The sequence below is a fragment of the Citrus clementina genome, unplaced genomic scaffold (assembly GCF_000493195.1).
Source record: "Citrus clementina cultivar Clemenules unplaced genomic scaffold, Citrus_clementina_v1.0 scaffold_2, whole genome shotgun sequence".
Classification (NCBI taxonomy): Eukaryota; Viridiplantae; Streptophyta; class Magnoliopsida; order Sapindales; family Rutaceae; genus Citrus; species Citrus x clementina.
In genome coordinates, this window is record NW_006262688.1 from 21,821,527 (window position 1) to 21,846,977 (window position 25,451).

The 25,451-nt window shown below is 32.7% G+C and overlaps 1 protein-coding gene and 1 pseudogene across 1 annotated transcript; one reads left to right on the forward strand and one right to left on the reverse strand.

Annotated features, from left to right (window-relative positions):
* Nucleotides 1–13,560: 13,560 nt before the first annotated feature.
* On the forward strand, nucleotides 13,561–16,744 carry LOC112100964. Its single transcript, XM_024190842.1, has 2 exons — nucleotides 13,561–14,010; nucleotides 16,163–16,744. Exons 1-2 carry the CDS (start codon nucleotides 13,561–13,563, stop codon nucleotides 16,742–16,744), a joined length of 1,032 nt encoding a protein of 343 aa, XP_024046610.1.
* Nucleotides 16,745–20,600: 3,856 nt separating this feature from the next.
* Nucleotides 20,601–22,311, reverse strand: LOC112100965 (annotated as a pseudogene).
* Between the last annotated feature and the right edge of the window lie 3,140 nt (nucleotides 22,312–25,451).

Here is a 25,451-nt window from a genome sequence, read left to right on the forward strand (position 1 = left end):
TAAAATATTTATTATTATTAAATAAATAAATAAATAATATTTATTAAAATTAATGTTTAATATTATTAATTTAAATATAATATTTATTTATTTTTATTTTATTAAATTTAATAAAATAAATATGTTATAATTATTATTTTTAATAAATATGATATAATTATTATTTTTAATAAATATGATATTATTTATTTTATTAAATATGATATTATTTATTTATTTATTTTATTAAATATTATTTATTTATTTTAATTATAAGGATAAAATAGGAAGAGGGGGAAGTGGATTCCCACTGCCACCTCTCCCCATGGGAGTGGGAATCCCACTCCCCACTCCAAAATTAGGTGGGACCTACGGATTTCCACTCCCACTCCCCCCTTTTTTAAGGTAAGTAAACACTGGAGTGGGAGAAATCCACACTCCACACTCCCACTCCAAAAAGTAAACACTACCTTAAAGAATTAAAAGATCCAATATGCATATTGATGAGTTGGATTATTGGCATCCTTGGGAAATTTACGAAAATAACTCTAAATTTTTTTAATTTTAACCCCTCAAAGTTATTTCTATCACCATTAGCTAAAACAAAAGTTTCGGACCAAAGTGACCCTCTCACATTTCTCCCCCAATTCAATCTCTCTCACGCAAATCTCTCCAACAACCAAAAACATCCATTGTTGGCGGTGGCTCCACCCATCGTCGGTGTCTGATCCACTTTCAACGGCGAAGAAAATCACCAAGATCCATTGTTCAACTTCAATAAAACCTAGGTTAGCTATTTTATTCATATTTTATTAATTAATAATGAAATTGGAGAATAATAGTGGTAGTAGCTTGAGAATAATGGTGGCGGTGGTCCTTGTAGTGGTAGTTGTTGTTTTGAGAGCGTGTTGTTTTAAATGTGTGTGTGTGTGATGGATAGTGTGATGAGCAGCAGCCATCGCAAATTTTGGTGCATTCCCGAGTCACCCATTTTTTTGCGCGATAGCAGCACCCATCGCAACAAAATTGTGCGATGAGCGCCCATCGCATGAAATTGGCGTGATGACAGCGCCCATCGCACGAACTCACGTGATGGGTGCTGCCCATCACACTAATTCGTGCGATGGGTTTGGAGCCCATGTGACAATTTTGTGCAACGGCCTCCGGTTTGAATTTTTGTGTGACAGGAACCCATTGCACCAAATTTTGTACGATGGGTTCCCGTTACACAAAAATGGTAATTTTCAGGGACCTCCCCTGAGATTTGGTGTATTAACACTTAGATAGAATGTATTGATATAATTGCAGATACCTCTCATGCCGTTAGTTATATGTTGAGTTGACCGTTAGTGGACTATTAAAATTACTAAAATACCCTCCCTTCCAAAATAATAAATTATCAAATAAATCTTTGTTGTTTCGTGAAGTAGGATGTTATTAGAAGCTACTTTTGATGTTTTGATTTAACTAAAATTGCTCTTTTAAAAAATTATTTCAACTGTTTTTTATATTATATTTATTCGTAATCTACTAATACTTTCAATCGAAGACTTTCATACCCTGTTTTGATTCTATTATTATGACATAAATCAAATGTTTAGGCCATAATGAGCATATTCAAAGTTAAAAAATAAAATTTACTGAAAGGCGAGGACAAGCAATTGAAGTTAAATTGGACAAATGACATTGTCACTAGTTAGTAAAGACATGATTTTGCATTAATAAATTTGAGGAATTAGCATTGTTGAAAGATTATAATAAAATCATTACATCGTTACGAACATACAAATCAACTTCACTCAGACATCGATATTTTTTTTCTTTTTCCCCCTCAGCTGAACTAGCTTATGTAGTAAAGACATGATTTCGCATTAATAAATTTGAGGAATTAGTATTGTTGAAAGATTATAATAACATCATTACATCGTTACGAACATACAAATCAATTTCACTCAGACATCGATATTTTTTTTCTTTTCCCCCCTTAGCTGAACTGGCTTATGAAATCTCAAGTGAAATAGGACAATGGTCACTCCCATTAAAACCTGCAAATAAAGAAAAAAAAAGTACAAAGAATTAGCATTTATCTAATTTTTCTGTTTTATGTATCACTATAGAGACATTGTTGATGAAATCAGGCAGTTCAAGAGGAGGCTTTTCAGATTTTAAGTTTTGTTCCCAACTTGCTACTTAGACAGTAAGAAGATTTTCATAACATTCATCACACATTCAAACACTAGTTTCAGGTATATGTATGGTAATATAAAGCTACCCATCAGGAAATAAACAGTACCTTCTAAATCAATTATGTGTCCTTGCATTTCAAATACAATAATACAATCTTTGAGTTCTTCTAAAATAATGAAATAGCCTATTGTGTCATCCTTTTCTCCTGATACATGGGAAAAAAAAAAAGAAATTTAGTATATCACACACTACAAGAAAAATACTATATGACAACAGGCAAAGCTTGTTGTGGAAGGGGTTTCACGACGAGCACATGCGTGTTGCGGTTCTTGCTGTAGCGAAAAGTAGGTAACTTTCAACTACGCGCAATTCACGTTGTTGAAAAAGATATGAATGTTGTTAAATGTCTTATGACAACTTGTAGTGACTGTGGTTAAAAAGGTCATGTGCATCCAAATTTTTGACTACAAGCTTGTGAATGTTGTCATAAACTATATAGCAACAAGCAACTAATTGTTGCCATTAATTTCAATTTTTTTTTAACAATAAACAACATATCTTGCATGTTGCCAATAATAATAATAATAATAATAATAATAATAATAATAATAATAATAATAATAATAATAATAATAATTATTATTATTATTATTATTATTATTATTATCATTATTGTTATTATTTTTATTATTGTTATTATTGTTATTATTGTTATTATTGTTATTATTATTATTATTACTTACTTACTTACTACAACTACTACTACACTACTGTCACCATATATAAAATGTATTTGAACTAATTCAAATATTCGGCTTATTGTAATAAGATTTGATAAACATAGTAATGACCACACATCCCAGCTAAAAGTCACACCAATATTTTAGTATTCATACAATTAATCCATAGAAATTTCCAACACCAGTATAATTTCCATCTAGCAAAACACCAAAAAAAAATAATTAAAACACATTAGTGGCAGTTGCAATTCCATAAATATCAAATTCAAAAAATCATCTCCAACAAAAGCTTCTTCAACTTGTAATTCCAGCAAAAACTTCTTCAAGGCATATATACACGCCAACAAAAACATCTTCTTCAAGGCATAAACTCCTACAAAAAGGTTAACTAAATCAATTTTTATTTGCTGCATTTGAAAAATAATTATATATACATACCAAAGAGAATATTTGTATGCCTACATACCTTCTTTAAAACAATTTAATGCAACTTTTTGGCCAAGCAATAGTGCTTCACAAAGCCTCAACTATTATATGAGCTTTATCTGTCACTTTATATAAAGTCACTTCATCCATACCATCAGATATTGATTCCACTCAAACTTTCCAACAATCTCTTCCAAGAGGCATGTGGTGAACTTTTGCCTTAGGGTCTGTTGAGGCAATCTTTCCTTCAGCCACAATTTCATCAACATCATCTGAATACCAATTCAATAAATAATATCTTGCATTTTCATAGTGGCCATTTTCTTGCATTGTACCACTTCCTTGTTGTGACTATAAGCAAGACGAATATGGATTTACAACTTATAGGAGTAAGAAATAAAAGTTGGTTTAGCTAGTACTTTTTTTTTTCTTTTCAATGAAGCATTCTTAATAAGTCTAAAAAAAGATAAAAAAGCATTACCTGAGGAGTAAAAGCTTGAGAAGTTATAATATCATCAAAACCTTTGCTTGGATTCTGTAAATGATTAGAATTCTCTAAAGTCTTAGAATGGATTTCAAATAACTAGTTACATGTATATATGCATTATCATATAGTCATTTACCTGTTGGCATTGTTTTAAAAGCGCAACTGTCAAATGCTCATAATTCTTTTCAAGGACAGACATTCTTTCAGATTGAGCTTGCAGTTGGTTTTGAAGTTCTTTTACTTTTCCAGTAGATCGAATATATACTTATAATTGAGTGGGAGTGGCTCCGAACCCCAGTCCTCGAACTTGTCCACGCTTTTCAGGTCCAAATACTTTTGCAATAGCATCATTACGTATGTTGTTAGACCTTGCATTATCTTTTGAATGATGACACTCTCTAACTTTTTCCTAGAATAAGGCAAAATAACATTATTAATAACATACATATGAATAGTTATAACAAGAATACTTTGTATAGATATCTCCTACCAATGCTTTAGAAGCTGCTTCATTAACAAGTTGACCATTCTTTTTAAGATGGCCTTCAATCCAAACATAAACTCTAGTGATTTCGGATGGATTTGAACTCTCCTTTTTCTATAATTAAGAAAAATATGTAATTTAAAGTAAATCAAATAAGTGTCAAAAAATAATCGAATTAAATAAATTCATACCATGGTATGCTCCTTTCTAGCATAACCTAGTCGGCCCATTGAATGAACCACTTCCTGATTATTTCTCATTTCTTTAAACTTCTTGCTTATTGCCTATCAATCAAACATTGAAATGTATAATTTTAATAGATATGAAACTTAATTTGAATACCATTATTGCAATGCAATGGACTAACTTACTTTAAATTCTGGAGACAACCTTTCCTTGACAAATTTAGCCCAATCTTCTTTGAAGTTATATTTTTTGGCTTGATAAGAGCAAGTACACGTGGTTTATTATGTTCTTTGTTGGCTTGCTTGATCTTAGTTGTTAGCTCTAATTTGTATCGTCTCCAGCAATCACCCATCATTCTTAAAGCCAAGCGTTTACGAGACTCATCCACAACGAATTTTTCCTGTATAAATTATAAGAAAAATGCAAACCAATAGCTGATATAATAAATCTCAAGATAAATGATGTATTTGTTAATAAAGATAATAATTGCATAATATCATATACCTGCACTAATGACCAAAGATCTTCTTTTAGCTTGTGGTCAACCGAATGCCAATTTTTCATACAAACATGCACATGTTCTCGTGTTATAACTCTAATAAAAGATGTATATTTATCAGAATTTACACCTACTGCCTGGCCACATTCGTTAAACTCAATGCTCAACGGTGGAGATCGATCTTGAATCATTCCAAGTTTGGTTGGACCTCTTTTCTTTTTTGTGCCTTTGTCATCAGATTGAGATATGTGCGCATTTTCTCTATTGCTAGTTGCTAATGGTCCATTCTCCCCTTCAATAGTTGCATTTTCTCCAAATTTATCTCGACTTCTTTTTTCACCTTGCTTAGAAGACTTTATACATAGCATAATTTATGTAGGAACAAACAGAAATAAAATAAGTATATGAAGATAAAAAATTATAATTCAATGTTGAACAAAAAAAAAAAAATTACTTACTTCAGCATTGTCCATCTCTTTTACCCCCCTGCACAATTGTTAAATGCTGAACAAAATGTTTATATTATTATGACAAGAGATTAATGCCAATGACAAAGGTAGAGCTTTGTTTAGAAATAAACATATAAAAATAATCACGAAGAAATAATCACATTAACATAATTGTGTAATTTAAGGAACCAATTAATAGATTCATGAAAACAAATAACTATAACAATAAACTATAATTCAAGAATACATAAATAATTAATATACTAAACTAGTCATCACACACTATATCCTCAACTCCTTCCCTTCTAAGAGGTTCGTCCTCATTATCATTTTCAGTTTCATGCCCACTTATGTCAATTGGTAGGCATATACTGTAATTACTCTCACTAGCCAATAATAAATCTTGGAACCCTCTTTGTGCTGCTTTCAATACTACATACCAATTTGATTTTTCAATATCCTCATAATAAAATACTTGTTTAGCTTGTGAAGCTAAAATGAATGGATCATTTCCAAATTGGCTTTGTCCTTCGTGAAGGTTAACTAAAGTGAATCCTTCATCGACTTTAACACCATTAACTATATTAGCCCAATCACATTTGAAAATAGGGACTTGAAAAGTATTGTAGTCAAGCACTAATATATCCCTCAACACTCCATAATAAGTGACTTTCCCAACAACTTGTGTAGGGTTCCTTGCACTAGCTCTACCTTGCACTAGCTCTACAAATTGTATTTGCTTCAAGTGAAACACCACTATCTTGTCAAGACTTTTCAGCTTTCTTTGTATGAAATCAGAGGCTATTAATAACATATCCAGAAAATGACATTGCTTGATTCCTTGGTCCTCTTGCAAGCCATGTTAAAGTTTTTGGCAAATTGGTTTGTCTCTACTGTATTGTTATCTATTGAAGAAAAAAAAGGTTAAAAGTTCAAAAACATAAGTATTGCATATTTGTAAAAGTAAAACTAACTTACTTACAAACCTTATTATTTAACCACGAGCTAAAATTGTCCATATGCTTTTTCTGTAACATGGTTTCATTTCTTAAAAGTAGTTTATCCATACACTTCAATTCTTCCAAGTGTTCTCTAGTAAAAAAATGAACTTTAAGTTAATTTTCACATCTTTTAAACTTGAAAAACAACAATTACATATTGTCTTGAAGTCTTACTCTATATAAGGTTGGACCTTTGAGCTGTTAAATAAAATATATCGATGAGCAATATGTAACATCTCATCCGAAAGGCTTGCGGACTTGCCTCTAGAAATTGGACGCCCTCCTAATAATAAGTCATTCTCAGATTCTTCATTTCTCCCATGTTGAGTACCTATTTCGGCTGCCTGCTTTATATATTTGCTATAAAATGATGCATACTCTTCAGCAATGTACCGTTCAGCTATACATCCTTCGGGTCGTGCACGATTTTCTACATATCCCTTTAAAATTTTCATAAACCTGAGACATAACACATGTAAAATAAATTAATTATTTTTTCATTACTTATTGTTTTATTTTAAAAAAGCTGGTGGCAAGTAAAAACCTCTCAATTGGGTACATCCAGCGATATTGTACTAGTCCACATAAACGAGCTTCTCTTCCTAGGTGAATAGTTAAATGGATCATGATATCAAAGAATGAAGGTGGGAAAAATCTCTCTAACATGCACAATGTCTCAGTCACTTCTTCCTCCAATTGTTGTAATCTACTTCTATCTAAGACCGTGTTACACAATTCGTTAAAAAATGCATATAATCGAAAAATTACTTTTCGTGGACCCTTCGGTAAAATTCCTCTTAAAGCTACAGGTATGAGTTGCTGCATTGGAATATGGCAATCATGGGACTTGAGTCCAACCACCTTGCATTCTTCTACTGAAATACATTTTGCTATATTTGAGCCATAGCCATCAAGTAGCTTTAAACTAGCAAGCCTTTTACAAAATATCAATTTCTCCTTTTTAGAGAGCGTGTGTGATGCAGCAGGTAACTTCAGTACATTATTCTCCTTCTTAGGATGCAAATCCTTTCTAATATCCAAACGTTTAAGATCTAATCTTGAATTAAGACCATCTCTTTTTCCCTTTTATATTCAACAATGTACTCACTAGAGCTGGCAAAACGGGTCATCGGGTCGTGTTCGTGTCGTGTCAAATTTAGGTCGACCCAAACCCGACCCATTTAATAATCGTGTCAAAATATTGAGGCCAAAACCCGACACGGAAAAATAATCGGGTTACCCAATAACCCATTTAATATTTATATATTGAATAAAAGTTACATAAAATATTTACATACTATCATACATACGTATGTACATACATAATTTATCGATATTATAAAATATACATATCTACCAATATATTACACATTTACACTATTGAGGTTTTAATTATATATATATAATATTATAAAATATACATGTCTATCAATTTTTACACATTTACACTATTGAAGCTCTAAATGTATTTAAAATTTTATAAATAGAACATTGTGTTTATATTCACCCTTTTAAAGAATAAAAAAAAGAAAATCATCTCTAATATTTAAGTTTTAATGATAAGAATATGTAAATTATTTTAAAATAGAAAATATAATCGGGTCATTGATCGGGTAAATGGGTCAAGAATTTTAACCCAAACCCGACACAGAAAAAAATCGTGTTGACCCGGACCCGACCCATTTAATAATCGTGTTAAATTTGACGACCCATACCCATTTATTTATGTCGTATTCGTGTCGGGTAATCGGGTCATGTCAAATTTTGCCAGCTCTAGTACTCACTATACTATCACATATGTTCTTCTCAATATGCATCACATCCAAGTTATGGCGCACCAGCAAATTCTATAAAAATTAAAAAAAAAGTTAGCTATGATATTACATTTTAGAACCCATTATGCAAATATAGAATAATAGAAAGAAGATAAAATAATATGATTAGTATAACATACCTTCCAATATGGTAAGTCAAAAAATATTGATTTCTTCTTCTATAATGATGAAGAATCCCTCTTCCTCTTTTTTCTTAATTTACCCAATCATTCACTAAGTTTTTAACTTCAGAATAAATGTCTTCACCAGTGAATATCTTAGGTCTAGTGTCTTCTTAAATGACACCATCAAACCATGCTTGTTTCCTCCTAAATGAATAATTAGAATGAAGAAATCGCCTATGACACATGTATGCAAACGTTTTGCTATATGACAACCATTTCGAACAAGTATTTTGACGACATACGGGACATGCCAATTTTCCTTTTGTAGACCAACCTGACAGATTTGCATAAGCTGGGAAATCATTAATGGTCCACATTAAAATTGTCCTTAAATTAAATGTGGATTCACTCAATGCATCATACACTTCAACTCCATTTATCCATAGCTCTTTCAAATCTTCTACAAGCGGTGCCAAATAAATATCTATGTCATTACCTGGTTGCTTTGGCCCTGGAATTAATAAACTTAACATTAAACTATCCTTGGACATGCATAATCATGGAGGCAAATTGTAGATGACTAAAATTACAGGCCAACAACTATATCTTGTGCCAAGATCTTGGAAGGGATTAAAATCATCAGTAGCAAGGCCAAATCTAATGTTTCGGGGATCAGATGCAAAAGATGGCCACTTTTTGTTTATAATATCCCATGCAAGTGAATCCACTGGATGCCTCATTTTGCCATCTTGACTTTTATAAGTTTGATGCCACCTAAGTTGTTCTGCCATATCAGTTACACTAAACATCCTTTTAAGTCTTGGTATTATTGGGAAATAACGCAAAACTTTGGTAGGAACTCCTTGTTGAATCTTTTCAGTGCGCTCATTAACTTTCCATCGGGAGGCACCACATTTAGGGCACATATGTGCATTCCCTAACTCCTTTATAAAAAGGCAACAATCATTTACACAAGCATGTATTTTTTCATACCCAAGGTCAAAGGTCTTAAGTAGCTTTTTTGTTGAATACAATGACTCAGGAAGTGTGTTTTCTGATGGAAGAATATCACGAACAATTTGAAGAAGTTCATCAAAACCTTTATCAGATATACCATGGGTAACTTTATGCTTGAATAAGGAAACAATTGCTGATATTTTTGTGTGCTTTGTACATCATACAATGGAGTTTCAGCATCTTTGATAAGATTTGTGAACTCTATTTTGCTACTTTTATGTGTGCGCTCTGATACATTTGACTCCTGAAAATAAACTTGATCTCTATACATCTGATATGTTTCTGTCATTTCAATATCACCGTATTGCATTGACATTCCAGAATAAGTAGAATTTTCACCATGAAGAACCCAAGTATTATAGGTAGGATCCTTGCCTTTCATAACCAAGTGTTCATACACTAAATCAAAATGGTGGCGTTGTACATTCTTACAACGAATGCAGGGACATACTATTATATCTAGATTACCTGAATTTGCACGAGCACTATTAACAAAGTCACGTGCTCCCTTTCTATATTCATCTGAATGTCTACAAAAAAATAATAATGAGAGCAATAACTTATTGGTTAATCTAAAGCTATAACTGTTCCTAAAACTATTCATTATTTTATTAAATAAACATGAAACCTTGAGAAGTAGACCCATCTTTTATCCATTTTGAATTACTAATGTTGGCAAGACTTGGTTGTGCAAAGGTGATTAGTTTGGACCATATAAAGATAAATATAAAGAAATAGGATCCATTTAGAGTATCCAATAGGCTAGTAAAAGTTAACAGAATAAGACATGAACAAACATAAAATAGACAAAATAATATAACTGCAATAAATTTTTTAAAGCAAACATCAAAATAGAGAAATTTCATTTAGAATTTTAATTATACAGAAGAAAGCAATACCTCAAGTTTTGCTTCACAGTCAAATCGTAAGAAGTCACTGCTGATATAGGAGACTATGTTCAATGGCGTTAATAGAAGTTACCTGTTTCATCATGTCAACAACACCAATAATAGATTAAAATTGCGCCACTCAATTAAAAGAAATCATTATCCATCTCACTAGTAATATTTACTAATTTAAATTAAAAATAAAATATAATCTCCAAAATCAGCTTTTCCGTGTAAATATTTCAAAGAAGAAAATCATCTTTTGGTTTCAATGACCCACCACAAAAAATTAATATTAGTTTGGTTTATGTCATAACATATGAACCCCACAAATAATAAAGAATTGTCCCACTTACCAAGCAATGAATTTGCAATGGGACCGTCTCGAACGATTTTGAGTGGGAACATTAGGACAAAGCCCGAAATCTCCTGAAAAGAATTAGTGGAAAGAGCAAACTATTAATTAAATGGAATTAGGAAAGTGAAACTGAGCTTTATTAATGAAATTGAAAAGAAAAGTACCTGATAAACCCGATTCCTTGGTGGGCACTTGTTATTACAATGGCGATGAAGGGGCTTGATTTGCTTGAGTGGCAGAGAAAGAGTAAAGTGGCATTGTAAAGTGAACCCAGGTTTCATTAAGTCAATTTCTTTTCTTTTCTTTTTTTTTGTTTAGTAAGTCAATTTGTCTTTTTTTTTTCTTTTCATCTTCCTTTTGCCGCGCTTTAACCCGTGCTGTATAACTTATGCGCGCTTAATGAAATTTCTTATTTATTGCACATTATTTTCTACTATTTTAGTTCTAAGAAATTTAGTTAATGATATACTAAAAAAATTTTGTTATAATATTTTTATGAATAAATTTCATAAGCATCTATTTATGTCTAATTTATACCAACTTCATATTAAATTGAGTTAAAAAAAATTTAACAACACACAACTAAATGTTGTTATTTAAATAATAATTTATGCAATAGACAATTCAATGTTGTCTTAAGTAACTAATTACAACATGCAAAGTTTGAATGTTGTCATTACATATTCCTATATCGCAACAAATGATTGCTTGTTATGATAAAGTTTAACTCAACGGTCACTCATTGTGTGTTGCTAAAACTTTATATTTGCCAACATGCAATTTGCGATTGTTGTTAAATTATAAATTTGACAACATTTCATATGTGCACGTTGTTAAAATGATGTTGCCTTATCCCTATTTTCTTGTAGTGACAACCTATACATTTAGATCCAAATTGAGTGTTAAGCTTTACTTCGATCTCCCAATTACTTTCCAATTGGATTTTTAGACCATAAGAAGCCACAATCCATGTCTTTTTTCTTGTGTAAGAATCTATATGCATCTATTAGCATACCCCTGAAGCATAATCCATAAAAATTCTCAAAAGCTATTTTTCCCCATAATTTTTAATAGGGCAAAAAGGAACATAACATATGCATAACTAGGAGAGCTATGAATCCACGACCACTGGAGATATTTTTAAATAAGATGTGGAGAAGGATGAAATTATAAGAGTTGTCCATCACACTCTCTATGACTGATCCATATGTCATAAAGAAAACATCAGTTTTGATCATGATTTCATAATCGTTAATTCATATAAGTAAAGAAAAATTAAATACTCTTTCAATATGGCACCAAATTGCTTTCTCTCAACAATCCTAAATCCAGGCTACCCCCAATCCTGACCCAGCAATAAATCAGGTCAAAAAATACATTTAGAGGATTACATTACCTAACCACAGTTTGAAGACATGAGGAAATTCAACATCTCGGTTAGCATTACATGATAGACTATCATTACATCCTAGTTGCTTGTAATTGATAACAACGTAAATTCAACAAGCAATCCAAATCAGAGTTCAAAATTAAATGGACATGAATCAGAAAGGAAAGGACTTTACTCATTTGGTTTTGGGAATATCATATGTATATATTGACTTTAAAGAAAAAAAGAAAAGAAAGCAAATTGGCTAACAGGAAAATAGAAATATATGCATATATATAGGGAATACCAAAAATAGAATGAATATTTCGAATTAAAAAAATTGAAGAAAAATGAAAAAAGAGAAACAACAACAGTCCGAATGGCAACAATAATTGGCTAACAGAAAAAAAATTAGAAACCACGGCTGTTGAATTCAACATGCTTAAAAAAAAACAAAATACAAAAAGCCCATTTTCATTCGTAAGTAATTCAAAATCAACCCATTCTTTTTTTTTAAAAAAAAACTAAGGGTCAAAAAAATAATTAATTGCATATGATTCACATCTTCGAACGGTCATAAATAAGGACTAACCATTTTCTTGCTCTAATTCTAGTTGCGGCTGAAGCCATTTACCACCAGTACTCACGTCGTGGAAGACTTAGGTCACCACAAGAACTCATCTCGTTTGTAACTGAAGCTAAACTCTTTTTTCAATCATGATAAAGCTTCAGGTAAAAGGAGTGCTTCTTCTTAGCTTTAGAAAGATGAAATCAATGTTGGGTTTTGCTTATGTGAAAGAGAAAAACTAAGTGGATATCCCCTTTCGTGAAGATTTTTTCTTGCTTTTGTCCACTGGCAAAAAGATTGTACCAGTTAATATTTCTTAGATATCGATAAAATTTCATCTTGAATTTTGAATTGTTTTGAATTTTAAATATGTTTTTACACATTTAGCCTTCTATATTAACGACATACGTATTTTTATACTAACGACAGGGGTGATATCTGTAATTACATTAATACATTTTATCTAAGTGTTAACAAACTAAACCTCAGGGGAGGTCCCTAAAAATTACCCTACACAAAAATTCAAATTGTGTGTGATTTGATTTTTGTACGACCAATGCCCCTCATACCAAATTTTGTGCGATAGGTGCCCGTCGCTCTAAATTTAAACTTATTGTACAAAGAAAAGATTATTTTTTGTGCTATGGGAGACTGTCTCATAAAAATTCAGATTACACTTAGGACCATTTGTACTTTTTAGATAACCTTTTTTATTTTATATTATTATTTTAATAATTTTATAGATAGTACAATAATGAATATAATTTCGATTTTGTTTCAGATAGCTAGCGAAAACTAAGTTGGCAAAGCGCAATCCACATGAACCTAGGAAAGAGTCAGGTGTGGTGTAGTTATGCTTTGATGGTCATTTCCCAGGCTGTATTACAAAAATGTCAAAATTTTAAAAAAGTCATCGCAGCTATTCGGTGTAAGCTAACAGGCAAACAATTGTTATTGTTCAAAAGTGATATTTTTGGGCACTTCATGGAATTGGATAGTTATGCATTCAATGGTGTTATAATCCACAACATATTGCTTAGGCAAGTGGCACATGAAGAAACTGATGAAAATAAGTTATGGTCTCAAATTAGAGGGCACTCGATACGTTTATCGATTAGAGAGTGGTGTCTCGTTATAGGGCTGTCCAATGGTCTGGATGTCCTGCTACAAAATTTGAAGACGCAACATAGGGTGCTTAATAAGTACTTCGATGGTAGGTTTAAAGACTTAAATCTTAAACAATTGGACGCTAAATTTGTCGCTTTGAATTTTCGTGTTATGGATGATGCCCTGAAAATCACGTTGTATTACTTTGCAGATAGGGTACTGAATAAGAGAAAGGATTATAGTCAAGATGACTTCCAGCTAATGAATTATGTTGACGATATAGACCGCTTTCGAAGTCATCCATGGGGTCGTTTATCATGGCAAACGGTATACGACAGTAGGAACAATGCATTGAACTAGAAAGCCAACAAATTTAAGACTGGGCGCTTGAAATATCCTTCTCATAATATTAAGAAATACAATATTTATGGCTTCAGTCATGGGGTTCAGGTGGCACTACAAGAAAACATGCAATAGATGACAGAAAATAATTGTCATAAAAGGGGGTGCATGACAGACAATTTATATGTCATCTATGTCATTGTCATTAATTTATGACATAATAATTTATGTCATTAATTCACGATGGCTTTGCATAGTCATATATCTGTCACACAATATTTTAATATAAAAAATAATTAAATAAATTTTAAATTTATTTACGCACCTTTTTTAAAATTTTTGGCGGAAAATTGAATTATCATTTGTAAATTTATTATTCAATTTTAGCAATAAATTATTTATGACAATGTATGATGGCTATTTCCCATCATAAAGTTTTGATTTTTTTAAAAAATATATTACCATTCTAATTTGTTGATGAATTCCTATTTTATATCATAAAAAAACCAAAAAAAAAATAATATTAATTAACATCCATTCAATGCAACAAACTAATTTCAAAATAAATGCATCTAATATTCAATGAGATCACCACTAATAAATAATAAAATATCCCAAATCGAAAAAACCATCCCAAAATATAAAAAAATAATTAAATTCTAATCAATCTTCAAGAAAAACAATTAAAATTCCAGTCACAAAACCAAGTTACCTAAAAAAACTTCCAAAGATTAATTTAAGTATTCCAACAGCAGGCCTTGTTGTAAAACTTCTAGCAGCAATCCAATTTTCCAAGAGCACTCTAATTTCAGCCACATACCCAACAACACTCCAACTACTAGACCAACTCATATGCAGCAACCTAGCATCTTCCAGCTGTACTATAATTCCAACCATATACACAAGAGAAAAAAAGGAAAAAAAAGATAACATTAAAAAAGAAGAAGCATATAACATTGGACAGAGTTGGGTTGGGTCAAATTTCATGTCATTGCTATATAAATGTTTATATGTACGTATATTCTTCTGCACTTCTCTTAGTCTTTTATATACTCTTGATGGGAGTGAATGTTCGTTTATTCTTTTTTTAAATGAATGCGTAAAATGATAACCAGTTGGGGGAAGACACTAACTAGTGCCTGTAGAAAATTTTCCATGACTGGACATGCATACACATGGGTCACTAGATCTATTTATTATATGTGTCTACTCATATTCCATAGAATGGTAACTTAAAACATGATGCATGCATGATTCAATCACTGCGGGCTTATTCACATCACATCAGTGGCAGTGAGGTGGAAGAAGGTGAGCCAACTTGAAATGTTTGTTAATGACGAATTCAAAACGTTTCCAGATTCATGTTGCGTGTATATGTATATACAGTAGCATGCTAAATATAACAAGAAATAGAGGAGTATAAATAGAGTGCTACTTGATAGGAATAATGTCTTGAGGTTGCTATTTTTATTGTCCAAGATATTTTAATCCATATTTAGAGCCTAATTGTAATTTTACCTCATAAAAAATTCAGCATAGAATCAAGAAAAAGGAAAAAAAAAATCTCATACTGTTGAGTAGGTAACTAACAAGCTCATGTTGGCCAAATTTCAATTGATGGAAGCAGTTTTGCTTAGTCACTGTTTTGCAGTCATGTACTAAACAAAATATTAAACATAACAATTAGGCTCCTAATTCATGAACTCAATTGTATTCATCAAATTTGAAAATTTAGAATTAAGAAAAGCTTACGCACTCTGACGCCAATGAAAAAATGATCACGGGATATAGGATTTTAAAGCAAGCTTTAAAAATGATAATTAATTTGGATAAGCACATAATTATGAAAAAAAAAAGGTAAAAAATTACCAGTTCGACCACCAGCACTGGTGACAAGAATGGTACTCTTAGCCATCCATAAAACTTTCACCGCTTCGGTTTTACTGAAGCAACTCCTTTGGTATCTCGTTATTGCAAGTGATATGGGTAGCACCTGTAATGCTGCATCAATTAAACAAATTGATTTACATGAACTTCCAGCCCTTAACATTGAATAAATAATTCACAAGTTGCAAATTATTTGAATTTCTTCTGAAAATATTGGATTATAAAATAATCGGTCAAAGTTAAATGATAGATAGTCACTGTTGACTTACTCAACAAGCTTCTATTCTTCGCAGCCAAACGCCCCTCCTTTGCCTTCTCATGGGTCCAAAAAAACGTCAAGTACAATCTCCACTCTTCCATTAAAATCTCATCACCCATTGCCTTGAGCGCTTTGCAAAATTCTTACCCGTCATCAGCCGGATCTTTCCGACCCGAATTGATCGAACCCGTTTTCAAGCCCATGTTGGATTTCCTCTACAAAATTGGTTCTTTCCTAATGGTCAATGCATACCCATTTTTTGCCTACGAGTCAAACACTGATGTCATCTCTTTAGACTATGCTTTGTTTAGGGAGAACCCCGGCGTTGTGGTTGTGGGTAACGGGTTTCGTTATTTCAGCCTCTTCGATGCCCAAATTAATGTCGTTTTCGCTCCCTTGTCTGCCTTGAAGTATGACGACATCAGAATGGTTGTAACAGAGACGGGATGGTCATCTAAGGGGGACGAGAATGAGATTGGTGCAAGCATCCAAAATGCTGTTGCGTACAATGGAAATCTAGTCCGCAGAAATCGGAGAGCAACAGGGGAGTGGCGACAACAACTTAACAAGTAGTGTGTTTAATTATGTTAGATTTAGGGTTCACTTTTTTATTTTATAGTTAGAAATTATACAGTGTAATTGTTCACATATTAAGTAACGAATTATAAATCGACACGTGGCTAAATAAAAAATAATAATTTGTGATAAAAAATAATTCTATCATAAAACCATCATTAATTCATGATAAAAAATAATTCTAACACAAACTCATCATTAATCCATGATAAAAAATAATTATATCATAAAACCATCATTAATCCGTGATAGAAAATAATTCTATCACAAAGCCATCATTAATTCATGATAGATTGAAAATTATGTCACAAGTCTATCATAATTTTATGATATACCCAGAATCTGTCTTAAGTTGTCTGTCATCTATTAACAATTTTCTTGTAGTGTGGGTTGGAAAAAAAAAAGAAATTAAAGTTAGTAAGTTTTGTACTTACACCAAATTAATTTTTATGATTTTCTAACTTTGCTTGTTGTAGGCTTGGCTTTTCGAAGTGATCGAGCGAATACCATCACAGTGGGCTGTAAAAACAAACAATCAGATTCCCCGTATCTTAAAGTAGAAGGCATTTGTTTCTTCGAAAATAACTTATGATGCGGTGCATTCATTTTTCAACAACAACACTCGTATTGTAAGTATTATATATATAAAACAACTGGCAATATTACTAAGTAATAAAAAGTTATTATAACATAAAATTTGGTCAATTGTATAACAAAAATTTTTGGGTCCAATTTGTCAGAGGCAAACGAGAAAGTCCAAAATTATTAGAAGTCTGTGGAGGATTACGTACCATATATCTCAAGATGGGTTCGTAATGTAGGGGGCGTGGAGCACATTATATACATTGTTTATAATATTATTGAAGCTCGATAATTTTGCCAATTATTTACTCATTTTTCACGTACTATGTGCATCATCAACATAGTGGAGACCGGCAAAAAACATTGTGGGTTTGATTCATTTTGATGCAAGCTTCGAAACAGTATATTATGTGCAAAAAATAGACAGATTCGTTTTGTGAAATCTGAATTACAAGTGCCCGTCGCACAAAAATTTAGATTATGTTGGTGTGACGAGCACTTGTCGTACAAAATTTCGTACATTGGGTGCTGCCCATTGTGTGCATCTTCATGAATTGCTCAGCAACCATTGCAAGATATTCTCGAAAACGCACTCTAACAATGCATCAACACCACCAACAACCTCCACCACCACCACCACCAACCCCACAACACAACATAAGAATAAAATAAAGCATTTATTCGAAATTGCTAGCCTAAGGTTTTTGAACTTCAATCGTTGATTTCAGAGGTCTTGACTGCTATTGGACTTGATTTCAGTGAGATTGATGTTGTTGGACGTGATTTTGGTGAGATTGGCCGCCGATGATGGACTCCGAAGTTGCTCTACGGTGCTGGCGATAAGTGAGAGGTTTGGGTGAGTGAGAGATTTTGGTGAGCCTAGGTGAGATTGACAGGGGTAATTTGGTCCAAAATGTTGTTGATTGGCTAGTTTTGATAGAAAAAAACTTATATGGTTAGTTTTGTAATTTGGTAAACTTTTATGGTTATTTTCGTAAATTTCCCTAATAGAAACCTCTTTTTCCAGTTATTTTTATTTAATTCTAAAAATTTCTTTTTTTCTTTTTAAATAAACTCTTCTATTTTTTATTTAATTTTTTTACTATTAGTACTCAAAGTAGTATTGTGCCATTTTTCTTTTCTTTAACAATCTTGTTGTTATCCTACAAATAAATTAAAAATGATGAATTTTTTAATGTCAATCATTATGTTAAATTATACACATTTTAGATTATAATTTGATAACAATCTTAAGTAAAACATTCGTAATAGGTAATAAAAAAGAAAAGAAAAACAAACAATTCTAAAATGTTTGTAATTTATTTTAGTTAGATAAGAGTGACGGGTACAAAACAAAAAGAAAAAGAAAAATGAATTGATTATGAATACAAGTAATTTGTTGGAAAATTTTTTAGTGTGTTTAATTCTTATCTGTCCTTAAATATAATTTTATTTAATGTGGTTTTATAAGGATAATGAAGGCGGGTGCCAATAGCTTCTCTCTTTATTGATTTGAAGATAATTCGATTTATTGAACAAACTAATTAGATCTATTTTCTAATACATGCACACAGTTTTATCTATAAAAATATTAAAAAGTGGCCACTAGTCAAAATTAATTGCTTCGAATTACATTCATGGATTTAAATGAATTTGATTAATTGGATTTTGAAAAATAACTAACCTAATTGTATCTAGCAATAGTCCTCAAGAGTATGACCAAGTTTTTTTTAGACAACTTTATTTAATTAGCCATCTTAGTTTAAATCTTGGGTAAGAAGGACTGAAAAATGAATTTTGCTTTGCTACTCCTTCAAAAAAAAAAACAAATGTACGTTGCAATAAATCTTGACCAAGGTGATTGTTTCCCGAGGTCAACTTGTGCGTTATTTTAAATCCTCATGTAAAATTTTCAATTTTATGATCACAAAATTTAAATTATTATATTATTTTTAAATAACTCATATACTAATCACCAATCTATATGAAAAAATTATTTTAATTTCCTCCAACACTTCAGTTTAAAGATGGATTATATATTTAGAAACAAAAATAAATGAGGAGAAATTATTATTCAGTTTCCGTATATGATTATGACATCGGTTCAGAACACAGAGGCGTGTTTAAACGGAAGTGTACATGCATTGCCATTCACTATCTTTTCTAGTAAGGTAATTCAAATCCCTTTTGTTTTTACCACTACCCCCTATTCTAAGCACACACCATCAATCCAAAGATACTACAAACGGCCTAATATGCTTAATTGTCAGCTGGCCCAATAACCCCAATAGATATATCTCTCCGAAGTCCTAGCGAATAAGCGCCATTGCTCATATCTAGAAACAAGAGTTTGTAATATATTCTCAAACGTTGCTAAAATGTTTTATGGATAATATAGAACATAGAAGTGTTTCAATTTAGAATTTTAAAGTGCAGAAAAATGCATATATTGTGTGATTTATTCGCTTCAAGTTTTAAGCCTTTTAAACAGCATGGTTTTAAAATTTTTTTCATATTATTTGGGATTTTAAAATACCGGACCAAAAAATTACTAATATATAACATTATATTATTTGCCAATATTACATTAATAATATTTAACTAGTATAAGTGTTATAGATTAAGATTCACTGTCGAGCTAAATTTTTACTGATCATTGAATCAATAATAAGAATTACTCTATTTTTTTAAAATAAAAATTCATCCAAACCTTGGAGGGTAGAAAGTTTTATTTAGGAATTTTTGGAACCTTAGAGGGTAGAAATCTTAGAACCTGAAATATTTTTTCTAGGAGATTTATCTTAGGAACTTTGAACATGGGGACTTGGGAGGTTAGAAATCTCATAATCTAGGAGGTTTTATCTTAGATGGTTTGTCCTAAAAACCTTAGAACATAGAAATCTTGAAACCTAGGAGGCTTTTCTTTTTTAGCAATTTGTTTGATTGTTTTTTAGGTTTCCTATATGAGGCATGGAACGGAGCCACCACGAAAAAGTTTTTGGAGTTATGAAAGAAATTTCAAGTTCATGTTGGTTATGGGTTGAAAGCAGGAATTAAACTCTATGAGATATATTCTTATGTCGTTCTTTAATAGCTTAATGGTAGATCGATTGACTGTTAATTGGCTAGTTGTCGATTCGAATCCTACTCAGGGAGTTTTTTTTTTTTTGGAATGGTTATAACTCTTAAACAATGTGCATTTGTCTTCTTGAAGACACCACTATCCAATAAAGCAATTGAGTTCAGATTTTGAGGGACATTCATAAACTCTTTACATGATAGTGCATCAGCTTCTTTCTTTTGCTGGCTGCGTAGCCACTTGTTAGAACCTGCGTGATTCAGACAGGCATATGTGAACTTAGATGTATCAAGCGCGTATTTTCTCTCTTATGGGTACTCCAAGAATCATTTCTGCTAGGACGTTGATCAATGGAACTAATAACAGGCGCAACTGTTCAGGAGGTGTTGGCCTATTGATCAAAGGTTGCTGAATCTGTTGCCTTAGTGCAATGAGCTCATCATCATAGTTATACTCCATTGGTCTGTTTGTTGTCCAGACTATGATAGCTAATGGGAAAATCAAAGCCTACAAAATAATAATTCCTAGAGCAACCCATTTTACAGTATTCTAGTTTTCTTTTAGAAAATCATATATCATGTTAAAGTTACCAATTTTGTCAATAGAAAACTCTTCTCCCTAGGATTTGTCAAAGGAAACGAAGGTTGTACATTCCAATTCAACCAGGAACAACAAGATCACTAACATTGAATAGAGATGGCAATTTAACTCAAGTCGGGCCTAGAACCAGATGATCGTGGATAATTTGGGCCAAGTTCAACCCCTACCGGATCAAAGTAAATTCGATGTCTGATGAAATTTTATTGATCCGGACGTATTCAGGTCTAGATCTCAAAACTTAAACTTGGATATCTTTATCTTAATATTATTTTTTAATTATTTTTAATATAAATAGAGAAAGAAATAGACCATGCCCTAATTCACACTTTTATAGCGCCACCAAAGCCATTTTTTTCCCTCTTTCTTCAACTCTTCTCTTTATCAAATCATCGTTGTCACTTGTCATCACTTTGCCACCTTTGTTGTGTTCATGTTCATCATTATCGTCAACCTTTGTTTGTCTAGCTATGTCACGAGTTTTGGCTATCGTTTGTCTACCTTCACGAACCACGATCGCAACTGTGATTCTATGTTCATCATCATCATCATATCATCAACAGCCGTTGTTTGTTGCTTCACCGGACGCTGATCCTTGAAGTTCATAAATACAGTATCCGTGAATTGTGAGTTTGAATTTTAGACTCATGAATTTCTATTTTGTGAATGTTATGTTATGGATTTGTATTTGTGAATGTTTTATTTTTTTGAAACACTAAAATTTAGAATATGTATTTATATTATTTTTTTCAAAATCTAGATTTGTATTTAATTTTCTTAATTTTTTTTTTGTATTTGTATGTGATTCGTGCTTAAAACCTACAATCTAAAAATCTAAATTTTTACGGGTTTGACCCAGACCAGTCCTGCAGGTGAAAAATTTAGTTTAAATTCAGGTTCGGTAAAACATACTGGAACTGGGAATGACAAACCCAGACCCAAACTTAGATTTTGTTATCCCTAATACTGAATAACATGTTAGGCAACATCCATTTCATATTGTAGCAACATGTTAGGCAACATCCATGTCATACTGTAGCACTGGTGCAACCAAACACAAGAGATGATAAAGAGAACAACTCTAACATCAATAACTATTTGTATGAACTAAGCTCTTGGCAACTTGTCGAAAATATTGTCCGCTAAAGACAACCATAAGCATAGGCCGATCAAGCTGTAAGGAGCCTTCATCACCACTCACAGGTGAAACTGTACCTAAATCATCAGCTCTTTGGTATTCGACAAACAAGTAAATCCATAACCAATCATTGAGCAAGAGATTCGAGATTGTGCTACAAAGAAACATAAATCAGCTGCTTTGCTGTTCTCCTAGCTCATCAATAGGATTTGTGAAGCCTCTGGAGTCAAATTTGTCGAAAGTAATGAAAGGGTTAAAAATGAGGGGGCCTTCACAGCAAAGACAGTGGAGAGAATTACTGGAGAATCATCTGCTGCAGCAACACCAGAGCACCCAACCACAACAAAATCAGTGAAAGCCATTGGAATTGGGAAAATTATGCAAGATCTGAATGACAGCTTGAATGCACGGAGAAAAGAACAAAAATAAAAAAAATAAGAGCCTTTGGGCCTACTTGTTGCACATAGAAGCTCAAAAACACAAGTTGGCAGTTTATATGCAAACTAAGAATGCAGACTTCCCTGAGTCCTTGCTGCAGCAATATAATTTTCAGAAAGTAGCAGAGACTATTCCAACAGATGAAGCAACAGATGAAAGTGAAGAAAAGGAAGATATTGGTGCGAATTAGAATCAGAAGAAGAAGGAAAAGAAAGGGAACAAGCTGCAGATGGAGAATAGATTGGGGAGGAGAAGGAAGAGGAGTCACCTGTAGAAGCCCTTCAAATCAAAAGTAAACAGAAGACCCTATTTGATGAGAATTCAAATGCAGAGGACCAAGATGATAATGATGCAGCTTTTGAAGAGGCTATAAGCTGGACTACCGGGACAGAAGAAGAGAAGAAAAAGTTAAAGGAGCTCATTGCTGTCATAACTGCTAAGAAACCTGCAACAACACCTCCTACATCAGCTGCAGCAAAGAAGCCTCCTAAGAAACCTACTATCAAAACTCCCAGAGTTGCCAGCAAAAGAAAGGGGGTACAGACTTCTGGAGCAGCTGGTTCTCAACTTTCTTGATTTCCTTGATTTAATTGGCAAAGCTTTGGCAGTTAAAGACCTCGCTCGTTCCTTCTACGTCGGAGCTACTTCTTGCGTCAGCACTGTAGTTTACTTCTTACATCTACAGATTTGTGAATAAAGTCCGAAATGGATTTCAGAGTTCACAAACTCATTTTTGCTTCAAACTTCTGCCTCTATATCTTTGCATTTGTCATAGAACTTCCAATAATCTCCAAAACTGGAACCTTTTTCCCCCATTGCCATTTCTTTCCATTAGATGGATTCTGCATTTCTAAAATTCTATCAGAAATGGGGAATGGTCAGAGCTCCTTGCCTCATTATTTGTGACATCTGCGCCTTAACTATGTCGATCCATCAAGAAGAGCAGAAAAACTTGTATACTGTGTCTTGAATTAGATCACCGACCGTTCTCTTATTCGTCCATGTAAAAAGTTCCCCACAAATCCCAAATCAGCCAAGTCGCTGTCCATGAGTGCCTCCTGAAAGGCCACAGTATCCCCTGGTTTGCCAATTCTCTTCACCATCGTTAATAAAAGTGTCAATCTGATTGCTGGAAGATGAAAGTAGTTTGAGATCAATATCCTTATTCCAAAACAACGCCAAACCCCCATTTAGTCCAACTGTGCTTACCGAGAAAAAATAGATGTTAGCCAGTCTATGTTTCAAAAATTCATTCTTTGTTTCTCTCAGGAACACAATATTAGGCTGGCGCTTATGGAAAATCTCTCGTAATGTACGGAATCCAAACCCCAAATGTTCCAACGTAAAGCTGTTTGCGACAGGTACCAGTCTCCTCATTGCAGACAATAGTTTGAGAAAAGGTCATATCAGATTCTGTAACTTTTGTGCGATCAGCTTGTGTCTCACTAGGCTTTTTCTTTGTGGGTCCTAAGTCCTTACCCTCTTCAAACTTTTTGGACCATACAGTTTTGAGTCGAATTTTCTTTCCTTCGGATTCCAATTATCATCGTTTGGGCTGTGCTGGACTTTGAAGGATTGAGGCTGAACCTGAAGGTTGGGCAAGTGATTTTTCTTCAACAGGAGCTTCATTTTGTTTTAAATTGGAGGCTAATCCCACCTCATCCTTAGTGGGGACAATAACTTTTTTTTTTTTTTAAATCTCTGCCCAAAACTTTTGTTTGTTTGGGGAGCTCTTTGGATTGATTACTGCTGATGCAAGTCCTTCCTGTTATTGAGCTGCACTGTTCTGTTCAAACGCTGACCTGAAATCGGTTGCATTTCCTTATTTTTGGAGCTCCATAGTCGTTGAGATGAACCAGGTGCTTTCAGCCATAAAATGCTTTTGATCTACCGTGCTTCCCTCATTATTGTTACTGGAGACAGGATCATAGCATTCTCCGTGCAAATTTCCAAGACATCCACACTTGAAATAGAAATCGGGAAGACTTTCATAGAGCTGCGGCAGTGTTGTTATTTCTTCACTGCCCTTCAATTTGAACCTTAGCACTCTCTTCAATGGCCTGAGAAAAAGGGTACGATCTTGCACTACCTAGCCCAACCGGTGAATTAGATTTTAGGTTTTTCAATTGGTTGCTTGAAAGAAAGCGCTTTGAAAAGCACTCCAATCAAGTGAAGCAACATGCCCTATGGCATGAGAAAAAAAAAGTGCGATCTCGCACTCGGTTGCTTTACTTTAACTGCTGTGTTACTATTATTCATATCTATGGGTTTGTGGCTTGCATTGCATTTCATTTGCATGCCATATCAAAAGAGTAGAGACATCATCAGACATGTACCCATTTTTCAATTGATTTATGTTTTGAGTTCGTTGGAATTGTTTTCGTCTTGGTTTCTATTTTATTAACCTTGGAAATCAGAAGCTGATGTTTTTCAGAGATATCTACTGAGTTGGAAATTAGAGGCTGATATGTCTTTCATATATGTTTCAGCGGGGAGTTGAAGCTGATAAAGAAAGAAGACGGGAGACTCCTCTTCAATTCTTCCAGGTTTCATATACATACATATATATATATACATATATACATATATATGTATGTATGTATATATATATATATATACATATATATATATATATATATACATGTACATATATATATATGTATATATATATATATATATATATATATATATACATATATATATATATACATGTATATATATATATACATATACATATATATATATATATATATTTTGGAAATGATGTCCTCATTGAGGTCAAGCTCTTGGAGTCTTTTGTTCATTCTGCAGAACTTTGCAGTATGACCTTTCATGCCACATTTAAAACACGTAGCATCTTTGAAATTGAA

Bases quoted from the DNA above. Each gene is read 5' to 3' on its own strand.
- LOC112100964 (XM_024190842.1), top strand. From the start codon at position 13,561: ATGGAATTGGATAGTTATGCATTCAATGGTGTTATAATCCACAACATA. The intron at 14,011-16,162 runs GTATACGACAGT...GTTAAATGATAG, and splicing joins GTCGTTTATCATGGCAAACG to ATAGTCACTGTTGACTTACT.